The 24337-nt window shown below is 42.6% G+C and overlaps 1 protein-coding gene across 1 annotated transcript in view; it reads left to right on the forward strand.

Moving 5' to 3' along the window:
• Positions 1-24337, forward strand: part of pcsk7 (proprotein convertase subtilisin/kexin type 7) — a 67394-nt gene that overhangs the window by 34379 nt on the left and 8678 nt on the right. The window contains exons 9-13 of the mRNA XM_084334173.1: positions 1420-1520; positions 6996-7163; positions 9480-9584; positions 9850-9952; positions 15293-15449. Coding sequence (XP_084190299.1) covers positions 1420-1520; positions 6996-7163; positions 9480-9584; positions 9850-9952; positions 15293-15449 — 634 coding nt within the window. The remainder of the gene's footprint in view (positions 1-1419; positions 1521-6995; positions 7164-9479; positions 9585-9849; positions 9953-15292; positions 15450-24337) is intronic.

Consider the following 24337-nt stretch of genomic DNA (forward strand, 5'->3'; position numbering starts at 1 on the left):
CTCTCTCTTCTCCACCCTGTATTCTCTCTCTTTCTCTGTTCTCCACCCTGTAGTCTCTCTTCTCCACCCTGTATTCTCTCTCTTTCTCTGTTCTCCACCCTGTAGTCTCTCTCTTCTCCACCCTGTAGTCTCTCTCTTTCTCTGTTATCCACCCTGTAGTCTCTCTCTTTCTCTGTTATCCACCCTGTAGTCTCTCTCTTTCTCTCTCTTTCTCTGTTATCCACCCTGTAGTCTCCCTCTTTCTCACCAGGCAGCTTTGACAGTCATTCCAGCGGGGAGAGAGTAATGCAATCCAGCCAGATCATGCAAACAAGAAGTTGTTGCTTCAACTACAATTAAAATATCCACATTCTAAATGAATGGATGTATTAGCCTCTACAATCCACAGCAGAAAATATTATTCATCAAACACGTTTTTTTTCGTGCAATTTCAACAATAGCTTTCTATTGCCGCTTGCAATGAATATAAGCATTAAACTATTTTGCTAATAAGATATTTCTTTAAAAAGAGCCATAATCAACCAGACATGCTAGCCACCCTCCACAGCATTCTATCAATCATTTCAACTCTTTTACATACATACTATGTTGGAAAGAAACTGTCAAATTAAAGGGAAGGCCGGATTAACCCTCTAAAGCCCACATAGACAAAGGTTCACCTGGACACAGTGTTATATTTTTGCCAATTCTGAGCTTATTCTTTGAGTCAGTATGTTATACCTTTTGTGATTCAGGGGAACCTACCCTTTATTTCCGGTGCAGTGTAAAGTCACCATCATACATTACCTTTGTGTGAGCATACAATATTTGACATAATCCTGTGAAAAATCCTTGTGTTTTGTTGAATAACTCTATAGCTTACCAGGGAAAATTCTGTGCTCAGCCAAACAGGCTGTGGCTGACATAGATAGAAAATCCCCCGATTCAGATGCAAGATATTTAATGTTTTGTAAAACATACCTAGTGTTGTGTTGGTGCGACACTCAGCTTTTAGAGGGTTAAAGGGAAAATGCCAAAATGCTTATGGATAACATATCATACATAGTCTACAGCCTATTATAGAATTTGTTTTCATGTAATAAGTTATGTTAAAATGTCAGCAATGCCAACAGAATAGCTTATATATTTTTAGGTAGGATGTTGAAAAGGAAAAACTAGTGTGTGTTTTATATGAACAAATATGTGCCCTTGCTTTTGATTGATTTTGAGAGGCCGGTATCATATTTTTGCTGGATTTTTCTTTCCATGCAGAAAATTGATCAGGAATCGATTATAAGACTGATGAGCAGAATCGATAATGGCATTGGTATCAATAAAATCATAATTATCAATTCCCATCCCTAGTAAGGTTGTGGGTGTGCTGGGATATGTGTGTTTCGTGTGTTGTTCTTGATTAATGATTGTGTGTGTGTGTTGTAGGTGCGGTAGATGAGCACGGTAGGATGCCCTTCTATGCTGAGGAGTGTGCCTCCATGCTGGCTGTCACCTTCAGCAGTGGGGGAACCAAGTTGAGGAGTATCGTAAGTCACATACACACACAGAAACATGGAATTCATCAGGAGAAGAACAAGTCAAACTATTGGAAGATGAAATGAAAGCCACAGGATGGTTAATGACGAAGATGATGATGAATGAGTAAAGCTGTCTGTTGTGTTTTGCTGGTGTTTTGCCGTTGTCTCCGTGGCGACTTGGTCTGGACCAGGGATGCCATTGCCAGGCTCAGAAAAAAAAGTTGGCAGCAATTGGTAGACTCTCCAGGAGCCCCGCCCACCACCAACCACAACCTCCGTTCCATTGGAGCCAAGATGGTTACCAGACTGTTCCTATCGGCACCTCGCTCTCTTGAGCCCAATGGAAAGCTAGAACTCCTGAGTTTCCCTAAATGTATTTTAGTACCAAGGCCTTTTCCTGTTTATTGTGAGGAAAACATTTCAGATACTTTCCAGACCTATGCTATACTCAACGTTGCTTGTCCACAATTTGACCATACAGTAGTTGCCAGAACTGTGTTGGGCAGAAGTTTTAATGGTTCAGCTTTACACATCATAACAGCCTTTGATGGAAGAAATTGGTAGGACTGACCGGAATGCTTCAATTGTTGTTGCCATGGTACGCCAAAACCAGTAATTGAATATTATTTTTTTATATAAATCTCTTACCCCTCCAATAATAAGAATTTTCTTATTGAAACAATGACCCAAAATGATTCATTATGAATCAACATTCATAAGTTCTTCTCAAACAAGGATATTTAGAACTTTAAGAAAACCTAACTACCTATTTAGCTCTCATTTACCTGAAATACCTGAACTCGATGAGGCAAAACATTTTGTGCCGTACGTCATTGTGCATCTGTGCGTAGGTGATGTCTCACTTGGGCAGATATCCCACTCCTTCCCATAAATCCTTCCCCTTCCACGATATTGACAGTTTTCAAACGACGGGTAAACGACGGATTCCAGTCCTCTTGAGTGGTGGAGACGAGATGCGGACCGTTATCCACGGCTGGCAGAGAGACGCAGGTTGTGACTTGATTATTGCATATTTTGTAGCCAATTTGATTTCAATGAAGAGGAAAAACCTTGAAGTCAGATGTAGTCTTAGTCCTTAAAAAGTGGTCAATTCCACCATTGATGAACGTGCACTTTTCACACTTGACCCTGCGTTCTGAATGATGAACGCTTTGGTCTTACAGTCATGAAACAAAAAAATATATATATATATTTCAAAGTATACCCACGATATATTCGAACCAATATCTTATATATTCAAACTGAAATTCCTCCCTGAAAGTCCATCATTACTTTCACCAGTGGCAGTTGGAGCTGGTTGGACGGATAACACCACGGCAGAGATGTAGGGGAATCCCTCTGAGACATAGTCAGGGTTCAGTGGACAGCTGCCTTAGGATGAGCAGTAAACACAGCTCCTCTAGATGGAGATGATTGGAAACCCGGAGGCGTGTCATATTTCACCAGTACACGTCGGCCCATGGTGTTCCCTCTATCTATCTACGCGTGTATCTATGTGCGTCTGTTTATGTGTCAATGTGTGTGTATTTGTATTGTGTGTACCGTCTTATGTATGACGGTTCTCCCCAAAGACAGCACCGTCATGATCCTCTCTTAGCACCACCATGTAAAAATAATTTCCGACCTCTGCTTTTGACGTCTCTACCTCTGGTCATTCATTTCATATGGCCGGTGGGGATATGATTGATCCCCCCCTTATGGTCGTCTATAATAGACTACCATTCATTCTTGTATTGTATTAGAAACATGGATTTCTCAAATTCATCAGCAGCCTACACACCAGTGTCTTCCTGCTTGCTAGCACCTAGTAGCTACAGCGAGCTGTGTTTTTTTACCTCAGTTTGAGTAACTACAGCCCAGCACTTTCGGTTTCACTGGCCTCTGCAGCTGAAGATGTGCTCTGACCTGTGATTGATTGAATTGATTGATTGAAAACTTTATTAACAGATTGCAGAATGGGTACAATACAGTACAGCTCAATACACACAATTGTTAAGGGGATGCAGACCAGAGAAAGACTTTCGTCTTGTTTACATCAGGGTCCCCCATTTTCAATTCATCAGGACATATATGACATACATGACATACAGATAGACAGTACTGCTACATCTATACATTTATGACATACCAGATTTGCAAATACAGTACTGTTTGTGATACAAAAAGACTCCAGAAAAGAGAGTATATACATTTGACGTAAAAACTGTACATTGGAGGAGGTTGGTGTAGGTGGGGTTGGGTGGGGGGGGGGGGGGGGGGGGGGGGGGGCTGTACATTGGAGGTGGTTGGGTGGGTGGGGAGGGGGGGTTGGGTAGGAGGGTGGGTGGGGAACACTGTAAAACTGTACAAGCAAAACTGTACATTGGAATATTGACAACCATACTTGGTAATTTACTGTACATTGGAGGGGGTTGGGTTGGGACATTTACAGGGGCCAGTTTCAAATTTCCATCTCCCGTAGGTGTTCTTTGAGAGTGGTTTTGAAAGTGGGTAGTGATTCACATTCCTTTACAGCTTTGTGTAGGGCGTTCCACATTGATGTGGCATAATTGCCAAACGTGTTTAGTCCCTTGTTTGAGCCGAATCTGGGTTGAACATGATTTGTGGAGCTCCCTCTGGTGTTGTGGTCATGGTATTCACTGACCTTTGGGAAGTATTTCGACATGTAGGCTACATGTGCATGTATGGACCATCTGGCCTACAGTACCTGTATATGGTGTTCTGCACTCTCCATGGTGCTGAAAACGTTGTCTCGGATTTGTGTTTTGAGAGCGGTAAGCGCCCAGTAACAACTATAGACATCGTTTCTATCAGCCTACAATTTCTGTTCTGTTCTGCAGTGTTTCTGCTGCTCAGCCCTTTGGTCTATTTGAACTACTTAGAGCCTACTGTGCTTTTAAGAAATTAGTTAATTAATCAAAATACTTACATTTAGATCAAATGTTTTATACATTATATAAACCATGTTCTTACTCATATAAACTTATGTTCTTGTCATGCCGTCCTGTCCTTGGTCACTGCTACAAGATGAAAAGGGAGCAGCAAACCATTGCATTATATTTCGAGAAGCATCCGTTAGACAGTTAAGCATAGCCTGTTGAGAATATGTTCATTTAATCTCTTTGCAAGTGCTTGACGGCCAATCCCTCGATTTAGAAACATTAAAACAAACAACTAACAAACTGAACTGGAAAACTACCTTCTGTTGCGTCATATGGGGCATTTGAGTTTTATATGGATGTAACTGTCTATCATTTTTTATGGCCTACATAAAAAAAGGAAACGATGCAGAGAGAATAATGGAAGGTTTTGTTTTCCTCTACCCTCCACAAAGTTAATCTCCACTATAAATCCATCCTCCCTTCCTCTCCTCCCTTCCTCTCCTCCTCACACCTTGTTATTCCTCTCCTCCCTCCATGACCCTCCCTCTCATTTCTCTCCATTCTCCTCCTGTCTGTCTCTATATCCTCCATAGCCTCCCACTCCTTACCTCCATCTCTCTTCTATCCTACATTTTACCTTCTCTTCGTCTGTAATTCTTGTAATCCTCCTCCCCCCCTCTCCTAAAAGCCTATATTCCTCAGGGGACTCGTATATCTGTCACTCTTCATTATCTAAACACAAACTCTGTCAACCCTCGATCTCCTACGTTAGATATGTTGCTTTGCCCTGAACGTTGCCCGACGCCGGCGCCTGTGTGTGGAATAGTCTCCGCTGCAAAGTCTCATAACTCCAGGCTCACGGCTTAGATTCATTGTTTTATGGATTTGTATATGCTGGCGAGTTTGTGTGAGTGGAGTTTCTTTTATGTGCCCGTTTGCGTTAATATTTATTTAAGGGTTAGGAATTGGCACAATTCCATTGGATTTCAATTCATAGGGTTATTCAATTATAACAATATTCGAGATCAGGGGTCAGCAACCTTAGGCAGTGTCACCATTGGTGCACGGTATCTTAACCAATGGCACGCTAGCAAGTGTGTAAGAGAGGAACCTTTTTGGAAATGTTGAAGTGTCCTCTCATCCCCATGCTGAGTTACTTCTTTCACAGCCATTGGCAGTTGCACAGCCTGTTATTTATGGTAGTTTGACTGATATACCAGGGATATTTCAGGGTCAGAGCCAATCAGAAGAGTTGTTGTTTGTTGTTGTTTGCCAAACATTGAGTGTTAAATGCCTTTTTGAGACCAAACATGAGAAAACTTTAAAGGATGAAGCAGACCAGGCTGAATGTGACCAGGTATGGCAAGCAAGCATCTCATAAAGACGGCAGCACTCTTGTATAGCGCTCTTATTATATAATTATGAGAGGAAAATGGTTATTAAAACTATTGTTATGCACGTTGCCTATATGGATGAAATAGAATTACAGATCTGTTGGAGATTTACATTTTGATGTGGTGTCATAATTAAACTTAATGTTAACCTTAATGTTGATATGTGTGAGATCCGACTTGTTTTTCATATGTGTATATAATGTAAATATCTATAGATGACAGGAGACATCTACTCGACACCAACAGGGCCTTTAAGCTGAGGAGCAGACCGAGAGAATAGTGGAGGCGAGCCAAACAGACTCTCCAGAAACAGACAGAGACACAGGCAGGCCCTGTGAGATATAGAGCCAAGGTCATCGGCCGCATCAACAAAGATAGCTGTTCGGCTAGGGAGGGGAGAAGCCGTTGCTATGGGGATGAGCTATGGGCTAGCAGAACACTGGCTGACGTCGTGTCACTTAGTAACGAGAGAAGGGGCGTGGCTACGGGGATGGCCGCCGTTGCTAGGGGAAAGACGTTATAACTGTGAGTTTCTTCCGGTTTAAAGTAGACTAGGACACAAAGCTGACACGTAGGGACGTTGACGGAGAGACCGCAGAAATCCCTCCACCCTCCTATAGCCGGAGGGTGGGGGAGGGGAAATGCCACGAGGAGCTAGCTTCAGCTAACAGGAAAGGCTTTGGCTAACCACTAGGCCGCGACAACCACCGGGCTGATAGGAAGAGAGAGGCCATTAGAATAATGAATTTAGACTTTTCAAAGACTTTCAGAACGGTTTTCATCTCTTACGAATCTATGTTTATGGAATAAACATCAACATCAAGGAAAGAGACAACGTGTTTGAGTTCATTCTTTGTACAGGTGCATTAACGGGGTGGAACAGTGTTACAGCCAGTATGGGGAAGGTCGACTTCCAAGTAATATAACCATCACAGATAAACAACACAACGCAGAAACTTCACGGAACCACAGCTGACGAGTTGATTACTGGCTGATAACCCTGAAAATCCAACATATGGCACACTGGTTAACAAAAAGGTTGCTCACCCCTGTTCTAGATGCTTCATTGTTAACCCCCCCCCCCCCGGTACAACGTGATGTTGGTATTCACCTCTAGCAACATAATCGTTAGACCTCACTACACTTTAATACTGTATCTCCCATGCCTCCTCTCCATGTGTACTCAGGTGACGTCAGACTGGTCCATGCAGGAGGGGACGGGCTGTACCGACGGGCACACAGGCACCTCGGCCGCAGCCCCCCTGGCAGCCGGCATGGTGGCTCTCATGCTGCAGGTCCGACCATGCCTCACCTGGAGAGACGTCCAGCATATCATCACTTTCACCGCTACCAAGGTACACTGTGCATGTGTGTTAGGAAGACTGTTATATGAGGGATAATACATGACAGGGTGTGCGGTTAATAGATAAATAATGAACCAAGTGGGGGCTAATTATCTATTCTGATTGACAGGAGAAGTGTTGGTGTTGCTACTCTAGCTAGATTTATAAATGTAAAGTCACTCTGTTGAGTGAATATCTTAATCTAATCTACAAGACGGAGCTAGCAAAGAAGTTTGGTGTTTAGAGATGCGTTATTTTTTTAGTTGAGATGCTACCAAAGTGTTTAAGCTAATCGTCTTGCTAATTTAGAAGAAATAAATAAATTGCAGACTTTTTTTGGTCTTTAGCAAGTGGCCATTTATTTTATTTATTTATATATTTATCTTTACAGGGACATTAATTAATAACATTAATAGACAATAATAACTTTTCTGTAAATGTGCCAATGTTAGCCAAAAGGCACATTTTCAACTATTGTCTCTGGGCCAGCTGTTTAAATAGCCATTAAAAGCAGGAAGACATAACAGCAGGCAAAACAATTAAAAGCCAAAAAAGCAAGCTATATAAAACATGAATATAAAATAACCCAAATAGTTAGCACCGGTAGGACACACGTGAAGCAGACAATTATACATGATAAAACATGAGCAATTAGCTGAAAAGACACAGTTATGCACAACAAGACATAAGCATTTAGCAGGTAAGACACAGTTATGCACAACAAGACATGAGCATTTAGCAGGTAAGACACAGTTATGCACAACAAGACATGAGCATTTAGCAGGTAAGACACAGTTATGCACAACAAGACATGAGCATTTAGCAGGTAAGACACAGTTATGCACAACAAGACATGAGCATTTAGCAGGTAAGACACAGTTATGCACAACAAGACATGAGCATTTAGCAGGTAAGAAACAGTTATGCACAACAAGACATGAGCATTTAGCAGGTAAGACACAGTTATGCACAACAAGACATGAGCATTAGCAAACAACACACAACCAGCAATAAAACAATGCCATGCAGTACAACCATATAGACAGAGGGATTAGAGTGACACACAGATAGATACGCCAGTCAGATGAGGACATACAGTACAGAGCAGGCATGATGACTCACCTGGCTGCTTTTGAGACAGATTTTAAGATTATGTACTAAGGAACGGTAGGTGGTGCTATGCCTTATACAGTATGTACTGGAAGTGTGTTCCAAGTCTAGGAAGCTCTCTCTAAAAGTTAACTGTCGTACTTGTCAGAGATGTGCTTATCATTTGAAATCTCATACTTCCCAGAAATGTACTTATCATTCTTCAGGAAATAAGGTAAAAAAATACATAGAAATCGACTAAACAACTAACAAAATCTTGGTGGACTAACTGGAGGTTTGGCAGAAGTACACAGTGCGAGACGTCGGCCCCCAGATGCCACACATCAGGTTTTGTGAGAATCGGACGGACAGCCTACTGTAAGTGTAGGAGTGGAGAAGTTACAGCACAACATCCAACAGACATGGCTGGTGCTCTGGGCAACTCTGTAGAACAAGGATAGCTGCATATGTGTCCAAAAGGTTGTGTCAATCAGACTTACAGTGTTCGAGTTATGGCTTTCTTTATTAATGGCCTTTGATTTTAACGCCACCATTTGGCCAATAACTTTTAACATTTGGTGTGAAACATTGGCACACCATAATCTACCATTCTGGTGAATTACATGTATCTATCATGTACTATGTCATGGCAAACAACTCTATATTTTATTAAAAAAAAATTGGGACAGACTGACTAATCTAAAAAGAATTTACCTAAAAAAAAATGTTACAGCTAAACCTCAGTTGTTAAGTCTGACGCCAACACGTGACATTATATTCATGCAGCGGGAGATACTAGGAGCACACATACCCCAAATGGTTTTCTTATGACTCACATCTATTAAAACAACAAGGGCAACAGTACTGAGGCGTGTTGAAAAGACCAGAGCCTCAGCCAACGCAGGAAGCTTGGCGTCGGAAACTGTTTACTGGAAGGTCGATACATCACGACTTAACAACCGAATTGCTCTCTGCAGAGGCAAACCCCACTCGGCTTCGTGTTAAATAGGTAATTGAGCTGGGCTTCACGTCAGCCATTATTTTAAGATAACTGACCCCCCTTGCCATCCTGTATTGTCCTGTATTATGAAATGCTGTCGTGGTCAATGTTGGAATCCAATTGGAATCCAATCCAATGCAAAGGAGGACCATCCCGATACTCGGTAGCTACATTATTGGTTAAAGTTACATTTGCACAACTATTGTATTGATTGTGATATTGTATATATGTGTGTCCAGTATGACAGCAGTGCTGACTGGATGGAGAATGGTGCTGGCTTCCACCACAGTCACCAGCATGGCTTTGGCCTGCTCAACGCCTGGAGGCTGGTCAACGCTGCCAAGGTACACACACATACACATACACACACACACACACACACACACACATACACATACACATACACACACACGCACACACACACACATGCCACAAATAGAGTTATGCACACATGCACTCACTCACAGTTTTCTGTTATGCCCTTGTTCACAATACTGTGCTTTTTCTAATCCATTCAGTATTCTCTCTCTCTCTCTCTCTCTCTCTCTCTCTCTCTCTCTCTCTCTCTCTCTCTCTCTCTCTCTCTCTCTCTCTCTCTCTCTCTCATAGGTATGGGAGTCTGTACCATTCCTTGTGTCCTATCAGAGCCCAGTGTTGAAGGAGGAGGAGCCTATTCTGACCTATCCTCATAAACTCATTCTCACTTGGAATGGTAGGTTGGCGTTAGTCAATTCAAAACGGGAACAGAAATGGTTGTTTCAGGCACTCTTCATGTATATAAAAAAGCTTTAATAAATCGCTTAGTTCATTATAGAACCATTAAAAAACACCAACATGTTTCGGCCTCTATCGGCCTTCTTCAGGGCATACAAACAAACAAATGGGTGAACTGAGAGTTATATTCTAGGTGGAGTCTGTGCTAATTGCTCTATTGAGCTCAGGTGTGAGCACCTAGTCAGCCTGAGGTCCAGCTGTCACAATTGTATGCCTCTAGACTCCAGGGCCGTCATTTATCAACGTTGTGTACGCACAGATATGTGTCAACAATACAAGTTGATGCATAACCCGTGCGTACGATCGTTTCTAAGCAAAGTGTGGGACTTATCAATTTGAACGTGAACTTGACTTTGTGCGTATATCTACGCACAGCTCAGGGCATGCGTACCTGGTCGAATTTTAATATTGCAGTCTGCAACGCGGAAATAAGCTTCTGTGCATTAGTTTCAACACTGGCGTGTTCAACTTCTGTATGACCCGTAATTCATTATAGTTCATTGTAAAATAGCGACAGTAGTGTAATTATAACGGGCTCACACGCGAACAAGAGGTTGGCCTGCTTGTTTGGCACGGGGGGGCAGACGCAGAACACCCACCTCCAAACGCGATTAAATATTTTTTCAAATAAAAAGCGAAATACTATTATTTTGTGTGTCATGTTTCCAAATAAGATTGGCCACAACGAAATGCTTTCTACTTCAATTTGTTGGTTAGAATAGATTACCTCCGTTGAAACGTCAAAAGACAGTCCTTTTTTTTTGTGAGCTCCGCGCACAGACGTGATAATAATAATAATAACAATAATAATAATAGCTTCATTTTATATAGCGCCTTTCAAGAGACCCAAGGTCGCTTTACATAGATAGGGGGGGGGGGGGGGGGGGGGGGGGAATAATATGATGATGGGATTCAAGTTCGTGTTTTTATTGATCACATATAGGCAGGCTATGCATAGCGTATAGCCAGGCTACAACATCATACATGGCAGTGAGATTCATTGTTCTTGTATATGCTCTCGTATTATTGTTTATATAGGCTACCCAATACCGACATCAAAATAGATTGTGTATGCCTCTACAAATCATATGCAGGTAGAAAATTGACGGAAAATCCGTCGCAATTTGGAATAAAATTGAGGAGAACTTTAATCCCTGGGTATTAATAGAACGAAACGGAAAAAGGCAGTCATATTCCAGCACGGTGTTTATTAGTTAATATGGTCTTTAGGAAGTTAATAGATATCATATCCGACATCACCGTACGTGTACATGTCTGTCAGCCTGTCACGTATTTCTCCATAACACGCTTTGCTCGGCTTAGTCCATTTTTCCACATTTCATGGGGGTGTTCCATTACCGTATATGGTTAATTACGGGCGGCGCTATATGCAAATACTTAAAATCGTGCACGAGTGTGGAGCGTAGAACCTAATGGTATTTATCAACACAGAGTGTGCGTACGACCCGTGTACGCTCGTGTGATGAATCCCGATTTTTCTGTGCGTACACACATTCTAAATTCTGTGCTTAAGAACAAAGATAGAACACTTTCTAAGAATTGTTGATAAATGAGGGCCCAGAGGTCCAAAACTGACATAACTCTTCATATACATATATACATTTTTAAACTAGAATAGCATTTAAAGCATATTTACAGAAAGGAAACCTTGATCTATGGTATCATTAATCCCTGGATAAGACATGGCTTTGAGTCTATATATCCAGCGACTCTCTAATTGATTCAATGCTCTCTCTATCCCTCTTCGAGGATTGAGGGGGGCATGGTCGATTCCTAGAGCTGTAAAAGAAATGCAACTGTCAGCATGTTTATCCATATAATGTTTAACCATAGCATAGTCACAGTTTTGAACCTTAGCTGCTAGGGGTGTAACGGTACACAAAAACCACAGTACGGTACGTACCTCGGGTTTGAAGTCAAGGTTCGGTATGGGTTTTCGGTACAGTGGGGGAAAGTTTGGCTTTCCATGTTCCACTCAGGGGTGATGTAGTGTGCAGTAACTAATTGTACTTGTAGGGCTGTCAACGAATATTCTATATTGAAATTAATAATCGATTTGTAAAAAAATTATTATAATAATTATATTAGATTGTGAAAAAAACAGCCCCCGGTTGGCGGTCGTTAGTGGTTAACATACCGTTGTATTTGTTCGGTACATTACACAGCCGTTCGTTACGGTACACACTGAAACGGTTCTGTACGGATACGTGTACCTTACCTTTACACCCCTATTAGCTGCATATTTATGCTCACTGAGGCGAATTTTTTTTCCAACTGGCTCCCCTTAAAAAAAAACACTGGATTCACACTGGATTCACACCACAAAGCAGCCCTCCTTCCTGTTCAATAAATTGTTGTTTATTTGCTAATGATAGAGCATTCATTTGAATTATTTACAAATGGGTCTGATAGGGAAACCATCCCATACCTAAAGGTTTTCAGCATTTTAATATTTATTGACAAAAGATGTATTGTTATTGAAAGTAAATCTACCCCAATCAGCCGACCAATCAGCCATTAGCCAACCAACCAACAAACCTTGTGTTTCTCCTCCCTCTGTCTCCCTCTCACCTAATGAGTGATCTGTCTGTTTTCTGTCTGTTTGACTCCTCTGCGGAGCAGTTGTGTGTGTGTGCGTGTGCGTGTGTGCAGCCAGACCCTGCCTCCTATCCCAGTAGCCTGTCCTTATTAGGTCATGTTCTCCAGTGAGTGTGTCACTGTGTGCAGACGGTCCTCACAACTGTTATCCTCACATCACTGTTTACATTTACATCCAAAGCGACTTACAAGTTCTGTACGACAGGTCATCAGGAAGGGTACAACTCTATCAGCTGAGTAACAATATTCATCAAAGTGTTGCGTGTTACAGTGTAGGTTAGTAACCGTTCGTTTATTAGGACAAGTGCATGACAGTAAGGTTAGTTAGCGTTAGATTTTTTTTGTAGTTCTGTTGACTGTGTTCTTATCTTTTTACATCTGGCTCCATATTTCAGCCCAGCGCTCTTTTCACTTTTCCTTCTTTTTAATAATTTTTTTGTGACACACACACGCGCGCGCGCACACACACACCGAGAGTGACCTCATCTCCTCATCCCTCCCTTCTGCGTCTTTCCTCTCCTCCTCTACTCTCCCTGTTCATATCTTCCCTCTTGTATGGCCTTTGGTCAGGAGTGCTGCCAGAGACTGTGTGTGTGTGTGCTACTGGCAGTAACAGCGCTGTGTGAGGGGCAGATAACTACAACTGTGTGTGTGTGTGTGCTACTGGCAGTAACAGCGCTGTGTGAGGGGCAGATAACTACAACTGTGTGTGTAGTCTCATTGAAACAAGTAAAGAAGTTGAACCCAAAATAACCACCTGGCTGTGTGTCAAGAAACTATTGTATCGTAACAACCCCCCCCCCCCCCCCCCCTTTTATATCAGATTTCCCTGTTACTCAACCCTGTTTAAATCACTTCCGGTGTTTTAATCACTGGTGTGCAGGCTGCTGTGTGTTTGTTGTCCATGTTGCTATGTGTGTTGGCCGCCTTGCCGGTTAATGTCATGTCCCCTGCAATTCAAACTACTGGCTTCCCATGTGAACACAGCCGCTACTTGTGTGTGTGTGTGTGTGTGTGTGTGTGTGTGTGTGTGTGTGTGTGTGTGTGTGTGTGTGTGTGTGTGTGTGTGTGTGTGTGTGTGTGTGTGTGTGTGTGTGTGTGTGTGTGTGTGTGTGTGTGTGTGTGTGTGTGTGTGTGTGTGTGTGTGTGTGTGTGTGTGTGTGTGTGTGTGTGTGTGTGTGTGTGTGTGTGTGTGTGTGTGTGTGTGTGTGTGTGTGTGTGTGTGTGTGTGTGTGTGTGTGTGTGTGTGTGTGTGTGTGTGTGTGTGTGTGTGTGTGTGTGTGTGTGTGTGTGTGTGTGTGTGTGTGTGTGTGTGTGTGTGTGTGTGTGTGTGTGTGTGTGTGTGTGTGTGTGTGTGTGTGTGTGTGGTGCGTGCGTGCGTGCGTGCGTGCCCCCCTAATAACCAGTTTATTCCCCTTGGTAGAATAACCTTTCGGGGGGGGGGTTAGGTAATATGATGCTTAGAAATACCAACAGTTGGTGTGTGTGCGTGCGCATGCAATGTGTATTCATGTGTTTCTGTTGGAGACCATGAAGAATAATGAAGTGAAGGAGGAGAGCTGCACAGCAGTGAATGGACTGATGCCAAACTCAGTCTAGCGTGGAAACAGCCACCTCATCTTGACCTGCATCCCACTCGGTCGCTCATGTTTTGACAAACTCAAACATGGAGCCGTTCTTTTCTGAGGAGAGGCTGTTTTCTAATCCTTTCCCTGAATCCAAAACGAATTGAATTAGCTTAAATGTCAAAATGTGATTCACGTGGAAGAGCTCGGCATCAGATGTCATTAGTTATCAGAGAGGGACCTGATGTTGTGTCTGCTCAGCCACGGTCCCATTGTCACATGAATCCAATGCTGACATTTGAGTCAATTTGTGTTAAAATAAATAGAAATAACCATTAGTAAATGTCACACCTACTCTTAATTCATTCCCATAGTTTGCAAGCCTTCATTTCCCCCAGAGTAGGAATTGTATGTTGAATTTGGAAGGAATACTCGAGCACACTGGTATTCTTGCTAATTCACTTTATGTAGGAATATTTGTATGTGTTAAAAATATTCTTGCATAAAATGAAGTAGCAAGAACCAGTGTGCTCTAGTATTCCTTCCAAATTCACACCTACCAACTCGCCATAATACCCCTTCTCTCCGTCTCTCCCACCCCTCCTCATTCACGTCTGCCCTTCTGCCCCCCTTCACACCTTTGTATACTTGCTCTCTTCCTTCTCTCCCTCCATCTCTCTTCCTTCTATCCCTTCCTCCCTCCCTCCCTCCCTCCCTCTTTTCCTGGCATGGCTCCCTCCCTGCCCTGAGGATGTGTGCAGCCCTATATGGTTAGACTGCGTCAGAGTCCATTAGCAAGCAACAGGCCAGGAAATACCAGGGAATTACTGGACGCTACCCCTGAGAGGCAGGAAGGTAGATCGGTAGGTAGGTAATTAGATAGGTAGGTAGGTAGGTAGGTAGGTAGGTAGGTAGGTAGGTAGGTAGATAGGTAGGTAGGTAGGTAGGTAGGTAGGTAGGTAGGTAGGTAGGTAGATAGATAGATAGATAGATAGATAGATAGATAGATAGATAGATAGATAGGTAGTTAGATTTTTAAGAAATATCCACTCCATGGATTGAATTGACTCTCGCTGTCTCTCCCTCTTCTCCAGTCACTGCTGCGGACCTGAGCCAGGCGGGGGTGCAGACGTTGGAACACGTGTCTGTTACCGTGACGATAAGCCATCCTTGCCGTGGTAACGTGGAAATCATGTTGGTGTGCCCGAGCGGCATGACTTCACTCATCGGGGCACGACGCGCCATCGACAGGTACACAACACAGAGATACACACTAGCCATCGACAGGTACACAACACAGAGATACACACTAGCAACTGTTTTCAAACGGCTCTTCCCATTTGTAAACAGTCAATAGTCTCTTGTCCATGTTTGCGCTCAAGGCAGGCGTATGGGAGTGAGCCAGTGCTTATCATTTATCCACATAAAAGCCCCGGCTTCAGTGGGGTTTCATTTTGTCCATAGGCTTCTGCTTCTTTCCTGCCCCCTAGACCTTTTCAAGCTTAAAGAGGCGTGTCTTAACCCTCTAAAGCAGTGGTTCTCAACCTTTTTACACCAAGTACCACCTGAGAACGTAGCTGGCTCTCCAAGTGCCACCATATGACCGACGTTAAAATACGTCTATTCAGCTATGCACAGTTCACGCAGGAGGCAAATGTATTCCTAATAACATTATTTATTGTTAACTTTTGTCAGACACAGCCACAATGTACAAAGAGGTAGCACTAGAACTAGCAAACTCTTCCACACAATTCTCATACAGTGCAAGGGGCATTGAGAACATAATAACTAACATTCTCACATAGCAAGTGAGAAAATTAAGAACAACTGTATTTCAGCAAATGTACTTAATTCTCTGGGAAATATAGTGTAAAATATAGCAGCAGTCAGGCCACTTTTTAAGTGGGGGGTCTGTGGGTCCCCCACCAGGAATTATTTTGTTACAAAGACTTAATTTCCTGCATTCTGGTGCAGGAATTTTTACATTGTTACCCTTTAAATGCCAGTGTTTGTGATGGGCATCACAAATTATTGTGTAAATAATTTTTTTTTAAACACAAGGTAAATATCTTCAATATATCAAATGCAAAGTTGATTTTTCTGGGGGGGATTATTACAGCCTAGCATAATGTCAATGATTAGCAACAACACCGATTTCGATGGATGTCAGATTGAAAGAAATACTCACTCTTACCACCATTACAGGGAACTCAATTGTCCTCTTCAAAAACGCCATAAAAATATTATATGTTGAAATCTTTTTCTTTCATAAATCTTTTATTAAACTTCAACCCATGATCATAACCACCACATATTCAATACATTTTTGAATTGTAACCCTTTAAATGCCAGTTTGTGTGATGGCATCACAAATTATTGTTAAAGAAACACACAAAAAGTAAAATATTTTCAATATATCAAATGCAAAGTAGATTTTTCTGGGGGGGATTATTACAGGCTAGGCATGTGTCAATGATTAGCAACAACACTGATTTTGATGGATTTTTAGTTTTTTGTAATGTCAGATTTAACAACAACTCTTTTCAGAAAAGTGGGAGTATTTCATTTTTTATCTGACATTACAAAAAAAAATTATCTAAAAAAAAAATGGTTATGATGAGGGCTGAAGTTGAATACAATATTTATGACTGTTTAGACCGTATTACTCTCTGTCACAGTGATCTCCTGGTTGTTCCCCACTTAGGTTATCTAACTATTGCGCCGCCGCAACTAGAAACACTGGCCTGGCCACGTGTATGCCTTCTACAACGCTGTTCCAGTTCCGCGTTGCCGTTTTGCACTCTGATTGGCCGAGCACGCGCATGAGCCGCGACGCGGCCCTCAGCCAGGCAGCAATACTAAGCTCCAGTTAACCTAATTTATACCGTAAGCAATCATTAAAAAAATATATACCATTAACTGGAATATGTTGTTTTTTTACACATATGTTGGATTATGTAATTGGTTTGTCATGACAAACCAATAAAAAATCGCGCGACTCGGGCTTCATCGCCGCCTTCGCGGCTGCGTTGCGGGTCCACGACCCTCCGTGCTGCGATAAGGCTTTCAACAGCGGGGAGAGTATGCTGCCGCGAGCGGCATCACTTAGCTCACCATGGTGTCCGCTGGACGAAGCCAGAGACGGTCTTATTATGGGGCTTATGCCGAGAAGCAGACCACAACAGTGAACACATAGTTGCAATGCATCTGTCAGTCGTACTTAACTATGTGTTCACTGTTGTGTTACTGCTTCGTGGCATAAGCCCCATAATACTCTCCCCGCTGTTGAAAGCCGGAGCACGGAGGGGCGTTGATGAGCGCAGCGATGCCGCTCGCGGCGCCTACTCTCCTGGCTGGCGAAAGCCTTATCGCAGCACGGCGGAGGGGCTTGTCGCGGCTCATGCGCACGCTCGGCCAATCGGAGCGCAAAACGGCAACGCGGAACTGGAACAGCGTTGTAGAAGGCATACATGCGGCCTGGCCTCCTTCTAAGTTCAGTGGTCTGACTGAAAAAGGAAAAAAATTATAATATATATATATATATTAGAGCTGGGCATTTATTTATTTTTTTTAGTCATTTTAATCTAGATTAATCTAGATCAATTCTAGGATTGCAGGTAGATTAATCTAGATAAAAAAAATTATAATCTATGCCCAGCTCTAATTAGAGCTGGGCATAGATTACATTTTTTTATCTAGATTAATCTACCTGCAATCCTGGAATTGATCTAGATTAAAATGGCTAAAAAAAAAAAAAGTCTGCCAAAGGCATTCAAAATATGTGTGTTCTACCCAAATAATGACCAGAGGAGGAGATGTATCCTCTCCTCTTCATCTGAGGAGTCACTAGCTGTTCTATCTCCTTGTTCAACAGCATGAACATGTCTCTTCTTTTTGTAATTTCCAGTGTTTCTTTTAAAACCAGATTTATCGTAATTTTCTGTGCCCTTCCTTTGATTCCATTAACATTGTTACACTGATATTGACAGCTCTCTCCAGTGTCAAATCACTCTGTCAGTAGTTTCTTCTGTGCACCTTCATTTCTTAATCCACACACAAACCTGTCTCTCAATGTGTCTTTTAGTGAATCTCTGAATTCACAATGCTGCTGACTGGTTGCTCACACACAGACTGCTGCAGAAGCAGGTTTCTCAACAAATTCAGTGCAAGCTCAGTGTAACAGTTCCACGAATGAAGAGAACACTGAACAGCTACTACAGTCTCAGGTCCACATCCAAGAGAACACTGAACAGCTACTACAGTCTCAGGTCCACATCCAAGAGAACACTGAACAGCTACTACAGTCTCAGGTCCACCTCCAAGAGAACACTGAACAGCTACTACAGTCTCAGGTCCACCTCCAAGAGAACACTGAACAGCTACTACAGTCTCAGGTCCACATCCAAGAGAACACTGAACAGCTACTATAGTCTCAGGTCCACCTCCAAGAGAACACTGAACAGCTACTACAGTCTCAGGTCCACATCCAAGAGAACACTGAACAGCTACTACAGTCTCAGGTCCACCTCCAAGAGAACACTGAACAGCTACTACAGTCTCAGGTCCACCTCCAAGAGAACACTGAACAGCTACTACAGTCTCAGGTCCACATCCAAGAGAACACTGAACAGCTACTACAGTCTCAGGTCCACATCCAAGAGAACACTGAACAGCTACTACAGTCTCAGGTCCACATCCAAGAGAACACTGAACAGCTACTACAGTCTCAGGTCCACATCCAAGAGAACACTGAACAGCTACTACAGTCTCAGGTCCACATCCAAGAGAACACTGAACAGCTACTACAGTCTCAGGTCCACATCCAAGAGAACACTGAACAGCTACTACAGTCTCAGGTCCACATCCAAGAGAACACTGAGCAGCTACTACAGTCTCAGGTCCACATCCAAGAGAACACCGAACAGCTACTGCAGTCTCAGGTCCACATCCAAGAGAACATACTGGCCGCTATGAAAACCAGAGACAAAAAATGCTCTGAGTTTCGTAAAAGTCAGTCAAAGCTTACTAAAAGCACGAGCAGTGAACTCCAAGCCCACGTGACTGAACTCAAACTAGAAAGAAACAGACTAAGAAACGACATAAACTCCATGATCAAAACTGCAAAAAAGAATTTCATCAATGACAAAACTGAGGAAAACAAAAACAAACCACGTGAACTTTGGAAATTACTCAATAATCAACTAGGATGCAGTAAAAAACTTAAAACCAGATTCTCAAACATAAACATAAAAACGGACAACACGCTCATCACAGACAAGCTGGATGTAGCCAATTACTTAAACATTTTCTTCACAAACATAGCCACAACACTGGTAAACAAACTACCCTCCCACTCAGGGCTTTATGGGGTAGAACACATAGTAGCTTACTACAAAAACCTAGGGGTCCGCAAGGACGACTTCAAGCTGGAAATGGTAACAACAGATGAGGTACTCAATAAACTGAGCGCCCTCCAACCTAACAAGGCCACTGGCCACGACAACATCCCTTCCAAATTCCTCAGAGACTCAGCAGCCGCCATCACCCCAATCATCACACACATAATAAACCTCTCCATAAAACAGGGACACGTCCCCAAGGACTTCAAAATTGCGAGGGTGACCCCTCTGCACAAAAAGGGCAGCAAATTAGACCCAGGCAACTACCGCCCTGTTTCTATTCTCACCTCCATCTCGAAAGTCATGGAAAAAATTGTCTACGAACAGGTCGAAAAGTACCTAGCGGAAAAAAATCTAATCTACGAATTCCAATCTGGCTTCAGAACATCCCACTCCACTGACACATGCCTTCTCTATTTGAATGACCACATCAAACAAGAGGTGGACGCAGGCAAATACTGCGGCATGGTCATGCTGGACCTACAAAAGGCCTTTGACACGGTCAATCACTCCATTCTGATTGACAAGCTAAAAGCAATTGGTTTTGATAGTCTATCAGTGAGCTGGATGCAATCCTACCTTGAGGGGAGGGAACAGATGGTGGAGGTAAACGGTACCCTATCCCCCCCCCCTCACAGTGAGCTGTGGTGTTCCACAAGGAAGCATACTAGGACCGCTACTGTTCCTAATTTATGCAAATGACATGTCGTCAGCTTGTGACTGCAACTTGTTCCTGTTTGCGGACGACTCAGCCCTGCTGGTCTCTGACAAGAACAAGTTACAGGTTGAAAAAACCCTCAGCTCGGAACTAGGCAGAATCTGCATATGGCTCGCTGATAACAAACTATCATTACACATGGGCAAAACAGAGTCCATTCTCTTCGGTTCAAATAACAAACTCAGCAAGACCGACGGCTTCTCAGTTACAGTGGGTGACAATATTGTCACAAGGAAAGATGAAATTACCTACCTGGGTTCCATCCTAGAGGCTAATCTCTCCTGTGACAAAATGGCATCCAATGTAATAAAAAAAGTCAACCAACGAACTCGATTCTTGTACCGGATCTCCTCTCTGGTAAACAAGAATACCCTGAAGACTCTGGCAGGAGCACTCATTCAGGGGTACTACGACTATGCTTGCACCTCATGGTACCAAAGCACCTCAAAGGCGCTAAAAACAAAATTACAAACATCTCAAAACAAACTGGTCAGACTACTGCTTGACCTTACTCCTAGAACCCACCTCACCCCTGCCCACTTTGACAACCTAGGATGGCTTAGAGTAGACGACAGAGTACAGCAACTTGCAATGGGCCTGGTCTACAAGATACACTACACGACCAAGGTACCCATGTACATGTCAAAATACTTCCCAAAGGTCAGTGAATACCACGATCACAACACCAGAGGGAGCTCCACAAATCATGTTAAACCCAGATTCGGCTCAAATAAGGGACTAAACACGTTTCGCAATTATGCCACATCAATGTGGAACGCCCTACCCAAAGCTGTAAAGGAATGTGGATCACTACCCACTTTCAAAACCTCTCTCAAGGGACACCTACGGGAGACTGCAATTCAACACTGGCCCCTGTAAATATCCTAACCCAACCCCCTCCAATGTACAGTCATTTACCTAGTATGGTTTTGTCAATAGTCCAATGTACAATTTTGTTTGTTTGTACAGTGTCTCCCCCCCCCCCCCCCCTCAATGTACAGTTTTGCTTGTATATACAGTGTGCCCCCCCCCCCCCCCAACCACCTCCAATGTAGATTACCCAGTATGGTTGTCAATATCCCAGTGTACCCAACCCCCCCCCACCCAACCTCCTCCAATGTACAGTTTCTACGTCAAATGTATATACTCCCTTTTCCTGACTCCTTCTGTATCACAAACGGTACTGTATTTGCAAATCTGGTATGTCATAAATGTATAGATGTAGCAGTACTGACTATCTGTATGTCATGTATGTCATATATGTCCTGATGAATTGAAAATGGGGGACCCTGATGTAAACAAGACGAAAGTCTTTCTCTGGTCTGCATCCCCTTAACAATTGTGTGTATTGAGCTGTACTGTATTGTACCCATTCTGCAATCTGTTAATAAAGTTTTCAATCAATCAATCAATCAATCAATCAACACTGAGCAGCTACTACAGTCTCAGGTCCACATCCAAGAGAACACTGAACAGCTACTGCAGTCTCAGTTCCACCTCCAAGAGAACACTGAACAGCTACTACAGTCTGAGTACGGCTCAATACACACAATTGTTAAGGGGATGCAGACCAGAGAAAGACGTTTGTCTTGTTTACATCAGGGTCTCCCATTTTCATTTCATATTGCTCCACATTGTCATCAAACGGTCCAATATTTCAAATAACCCAAGCCATTTATGTTGTAAACACTCACGATAGTCCAGTCGATCCTTCCTTTAGTGTGTAAAGTGGATTTCCTCCTCTTGTAGATGTTTCCAAGAGCAACGTGAGCAACGTGAGCTAACATGCTAACTCGCTAAGCTAACGTTAATAATGTAAACAAAGCTCTCAACGGACTTCTTCTTTCTTGCATTGCGCAGATTCAGACGTCCTCATCGCCGAATTGTGTTATATCCTGAGGACTTCTTAACCTCACCTGTATAACAATGATTACTGGACCACTAACGTTACTTTAGTTTAACACATTATTCTGACTACAGCTCCGGTACATACGTGCAATCACATCCGGGCACCACAGCTGTGAACTACGGCAAGTATTTAAGGACAATACAGACCCAATGTTGAGAAAAAGATTAACGGCGTCAATTATATTATCGCGCGATACTAGTCTCGCGTTAACGCAGCACGTTAACGCTGTTAAGGGCCCAGCTCTAATATATATATATAATATATATATATATTAGAGGTGGGCATAGATTACATTTTTTAATCTAGATTAATCTATCTGCAATCCTGGAGTTAATCTAGATTAAAATGGCTCATTTGAAGTCTGCCAAAGGCCATCAAAATATGTGTGTTCTACCTAGGGATGGGTATCGTTAGGATTTTATCGATACTACTACTCTTATCGATACTGCTTAACGGTTCGGTACTTTATCAACATTGCTTTATTATTTATAACTTTATAAATAAATATTATTTCTTCAGCAACAGCAGCAGCAATGTTCTTTTATATAACTTTATAAATAAATATAATAAATAAATATTATTTCTTCAGCAACAGCAGCAACAATGTTTTAAATGTGTCTGAATTATAGACTTTATAATAAACAACAAATGTAAGATAAAAAAAACGATATACACTGAATGATTAGTTGTTACCTAAAGCCCTTGGACTCCACTGTAGAGAAGGGGTGCAGGCCTTTGACAACAAACTGGGTCACAGCCCTGTGACACTCGTCCCCCCTACCTCTGTCATCCTTCCTAGCTGCTAGGGTGAAGGGACTTGGCTTGGCTGGGTCCGGTGGTGGAGGGAGAGGGAGGAGGCGTTTGCTGGGACATGGTTTCAAATATATTTGTAGCTAAACAATTATATTTTATTTATTAGCCTATTCGTAATAATTCATTATTAGCCTAGCTAACTCCGTATTATCTTGGCTTACCTGCAGTGGACGTGCATGGAGATGGAACACTGCGAGCAAAGCAGTCGAAAACGGCACATTTCTGCAGACTAATGTTATGTTTTGACAACCGATGTTTTGACAAATTGCTTGTATTGCCACCCATACTTGCAAATGTTTTATTGCACTTGTGGCAACGTGCGTTGTCGGCATCGACTTTCGTAAAGTGTACCCAGACTTTAGTTTAGTTCTCTCCGCCATGATGAGCGCAGGTCTGTGTCCTCAGTGCTTCAGCAGCACGGAGCCACGGAGAGGCCCCTCCCTTATTAAGTACCTGTATGTGTGAGTGAGTGAGCGGCTCGCTTCTCGTGCAGACAGAGAGAGGAGAGGAGGAGACCCAAGTTTGAGAATAGATTAACGCCGTCAATTGTATTATCGCGCAATAATAGTCCGGCGTTAACGCAGCACGTTAACGCCGTTAACGGCCCAGCTCTAATATATATATATATATATTTTTTTTTTCAAGTACCACCAGCAGAGGGCCCAAATACCACCGGTGGTACGCATACCACAGGTTGAGAACCACTGCTCTAAAGCCTACATAGACAAAGGTTCGCCTGGACACAGTGTTATATTTTTGCCAATTCTGAGCTTATTCTTTGAGTCGGTATGTTATACCTTTTATGATTATGGGGAACCTACCCTTTATTATTTCTGGTGTAAAGTCACCATTATACATTTCCTTTTGTGTGAGCATACAATATTTGACATTAAACAAAAAAGAAAACAGTGGAACATGTTTCTTTTTCAACATGGAAAGTTCTATTTAGATGTTTTGAACCTCCATGTGAAATGTGGTGCAAATACACATTTTCCTCAGTGAGTGACAGCCATTTATTAGGATCTTGTTCTGGGCGTTTCTTTTATTTGGACCAATATCTCCCTGCAATCCCCCCCCACACACCACACACACACACACACACACACACACACACACACACACACACACACACACACACACACCTACACACACACACACACACACACACACACACACACGCACACGCAAACAAACAATCAAGGCCCCTCCATCATATAGCTCTCCTTCTGTTGTGGGCTCCTATCAATGTCCCTCTCTGCATCTTATCCAAATAGCATCAACAGGTGCTTTTCATTTCAGC

Source organism: Notolepis coatsorum (genome assembly GCF_963971535.1).
Source record: "Notolepis coatsorum genome assembly, chromosome: 1".
NCBI lineage: Eukaryota > Metazoa > Chordata > Actinopteri > Aulopiformes > Paralepididae > Notolepis > Notolepis coatsorum.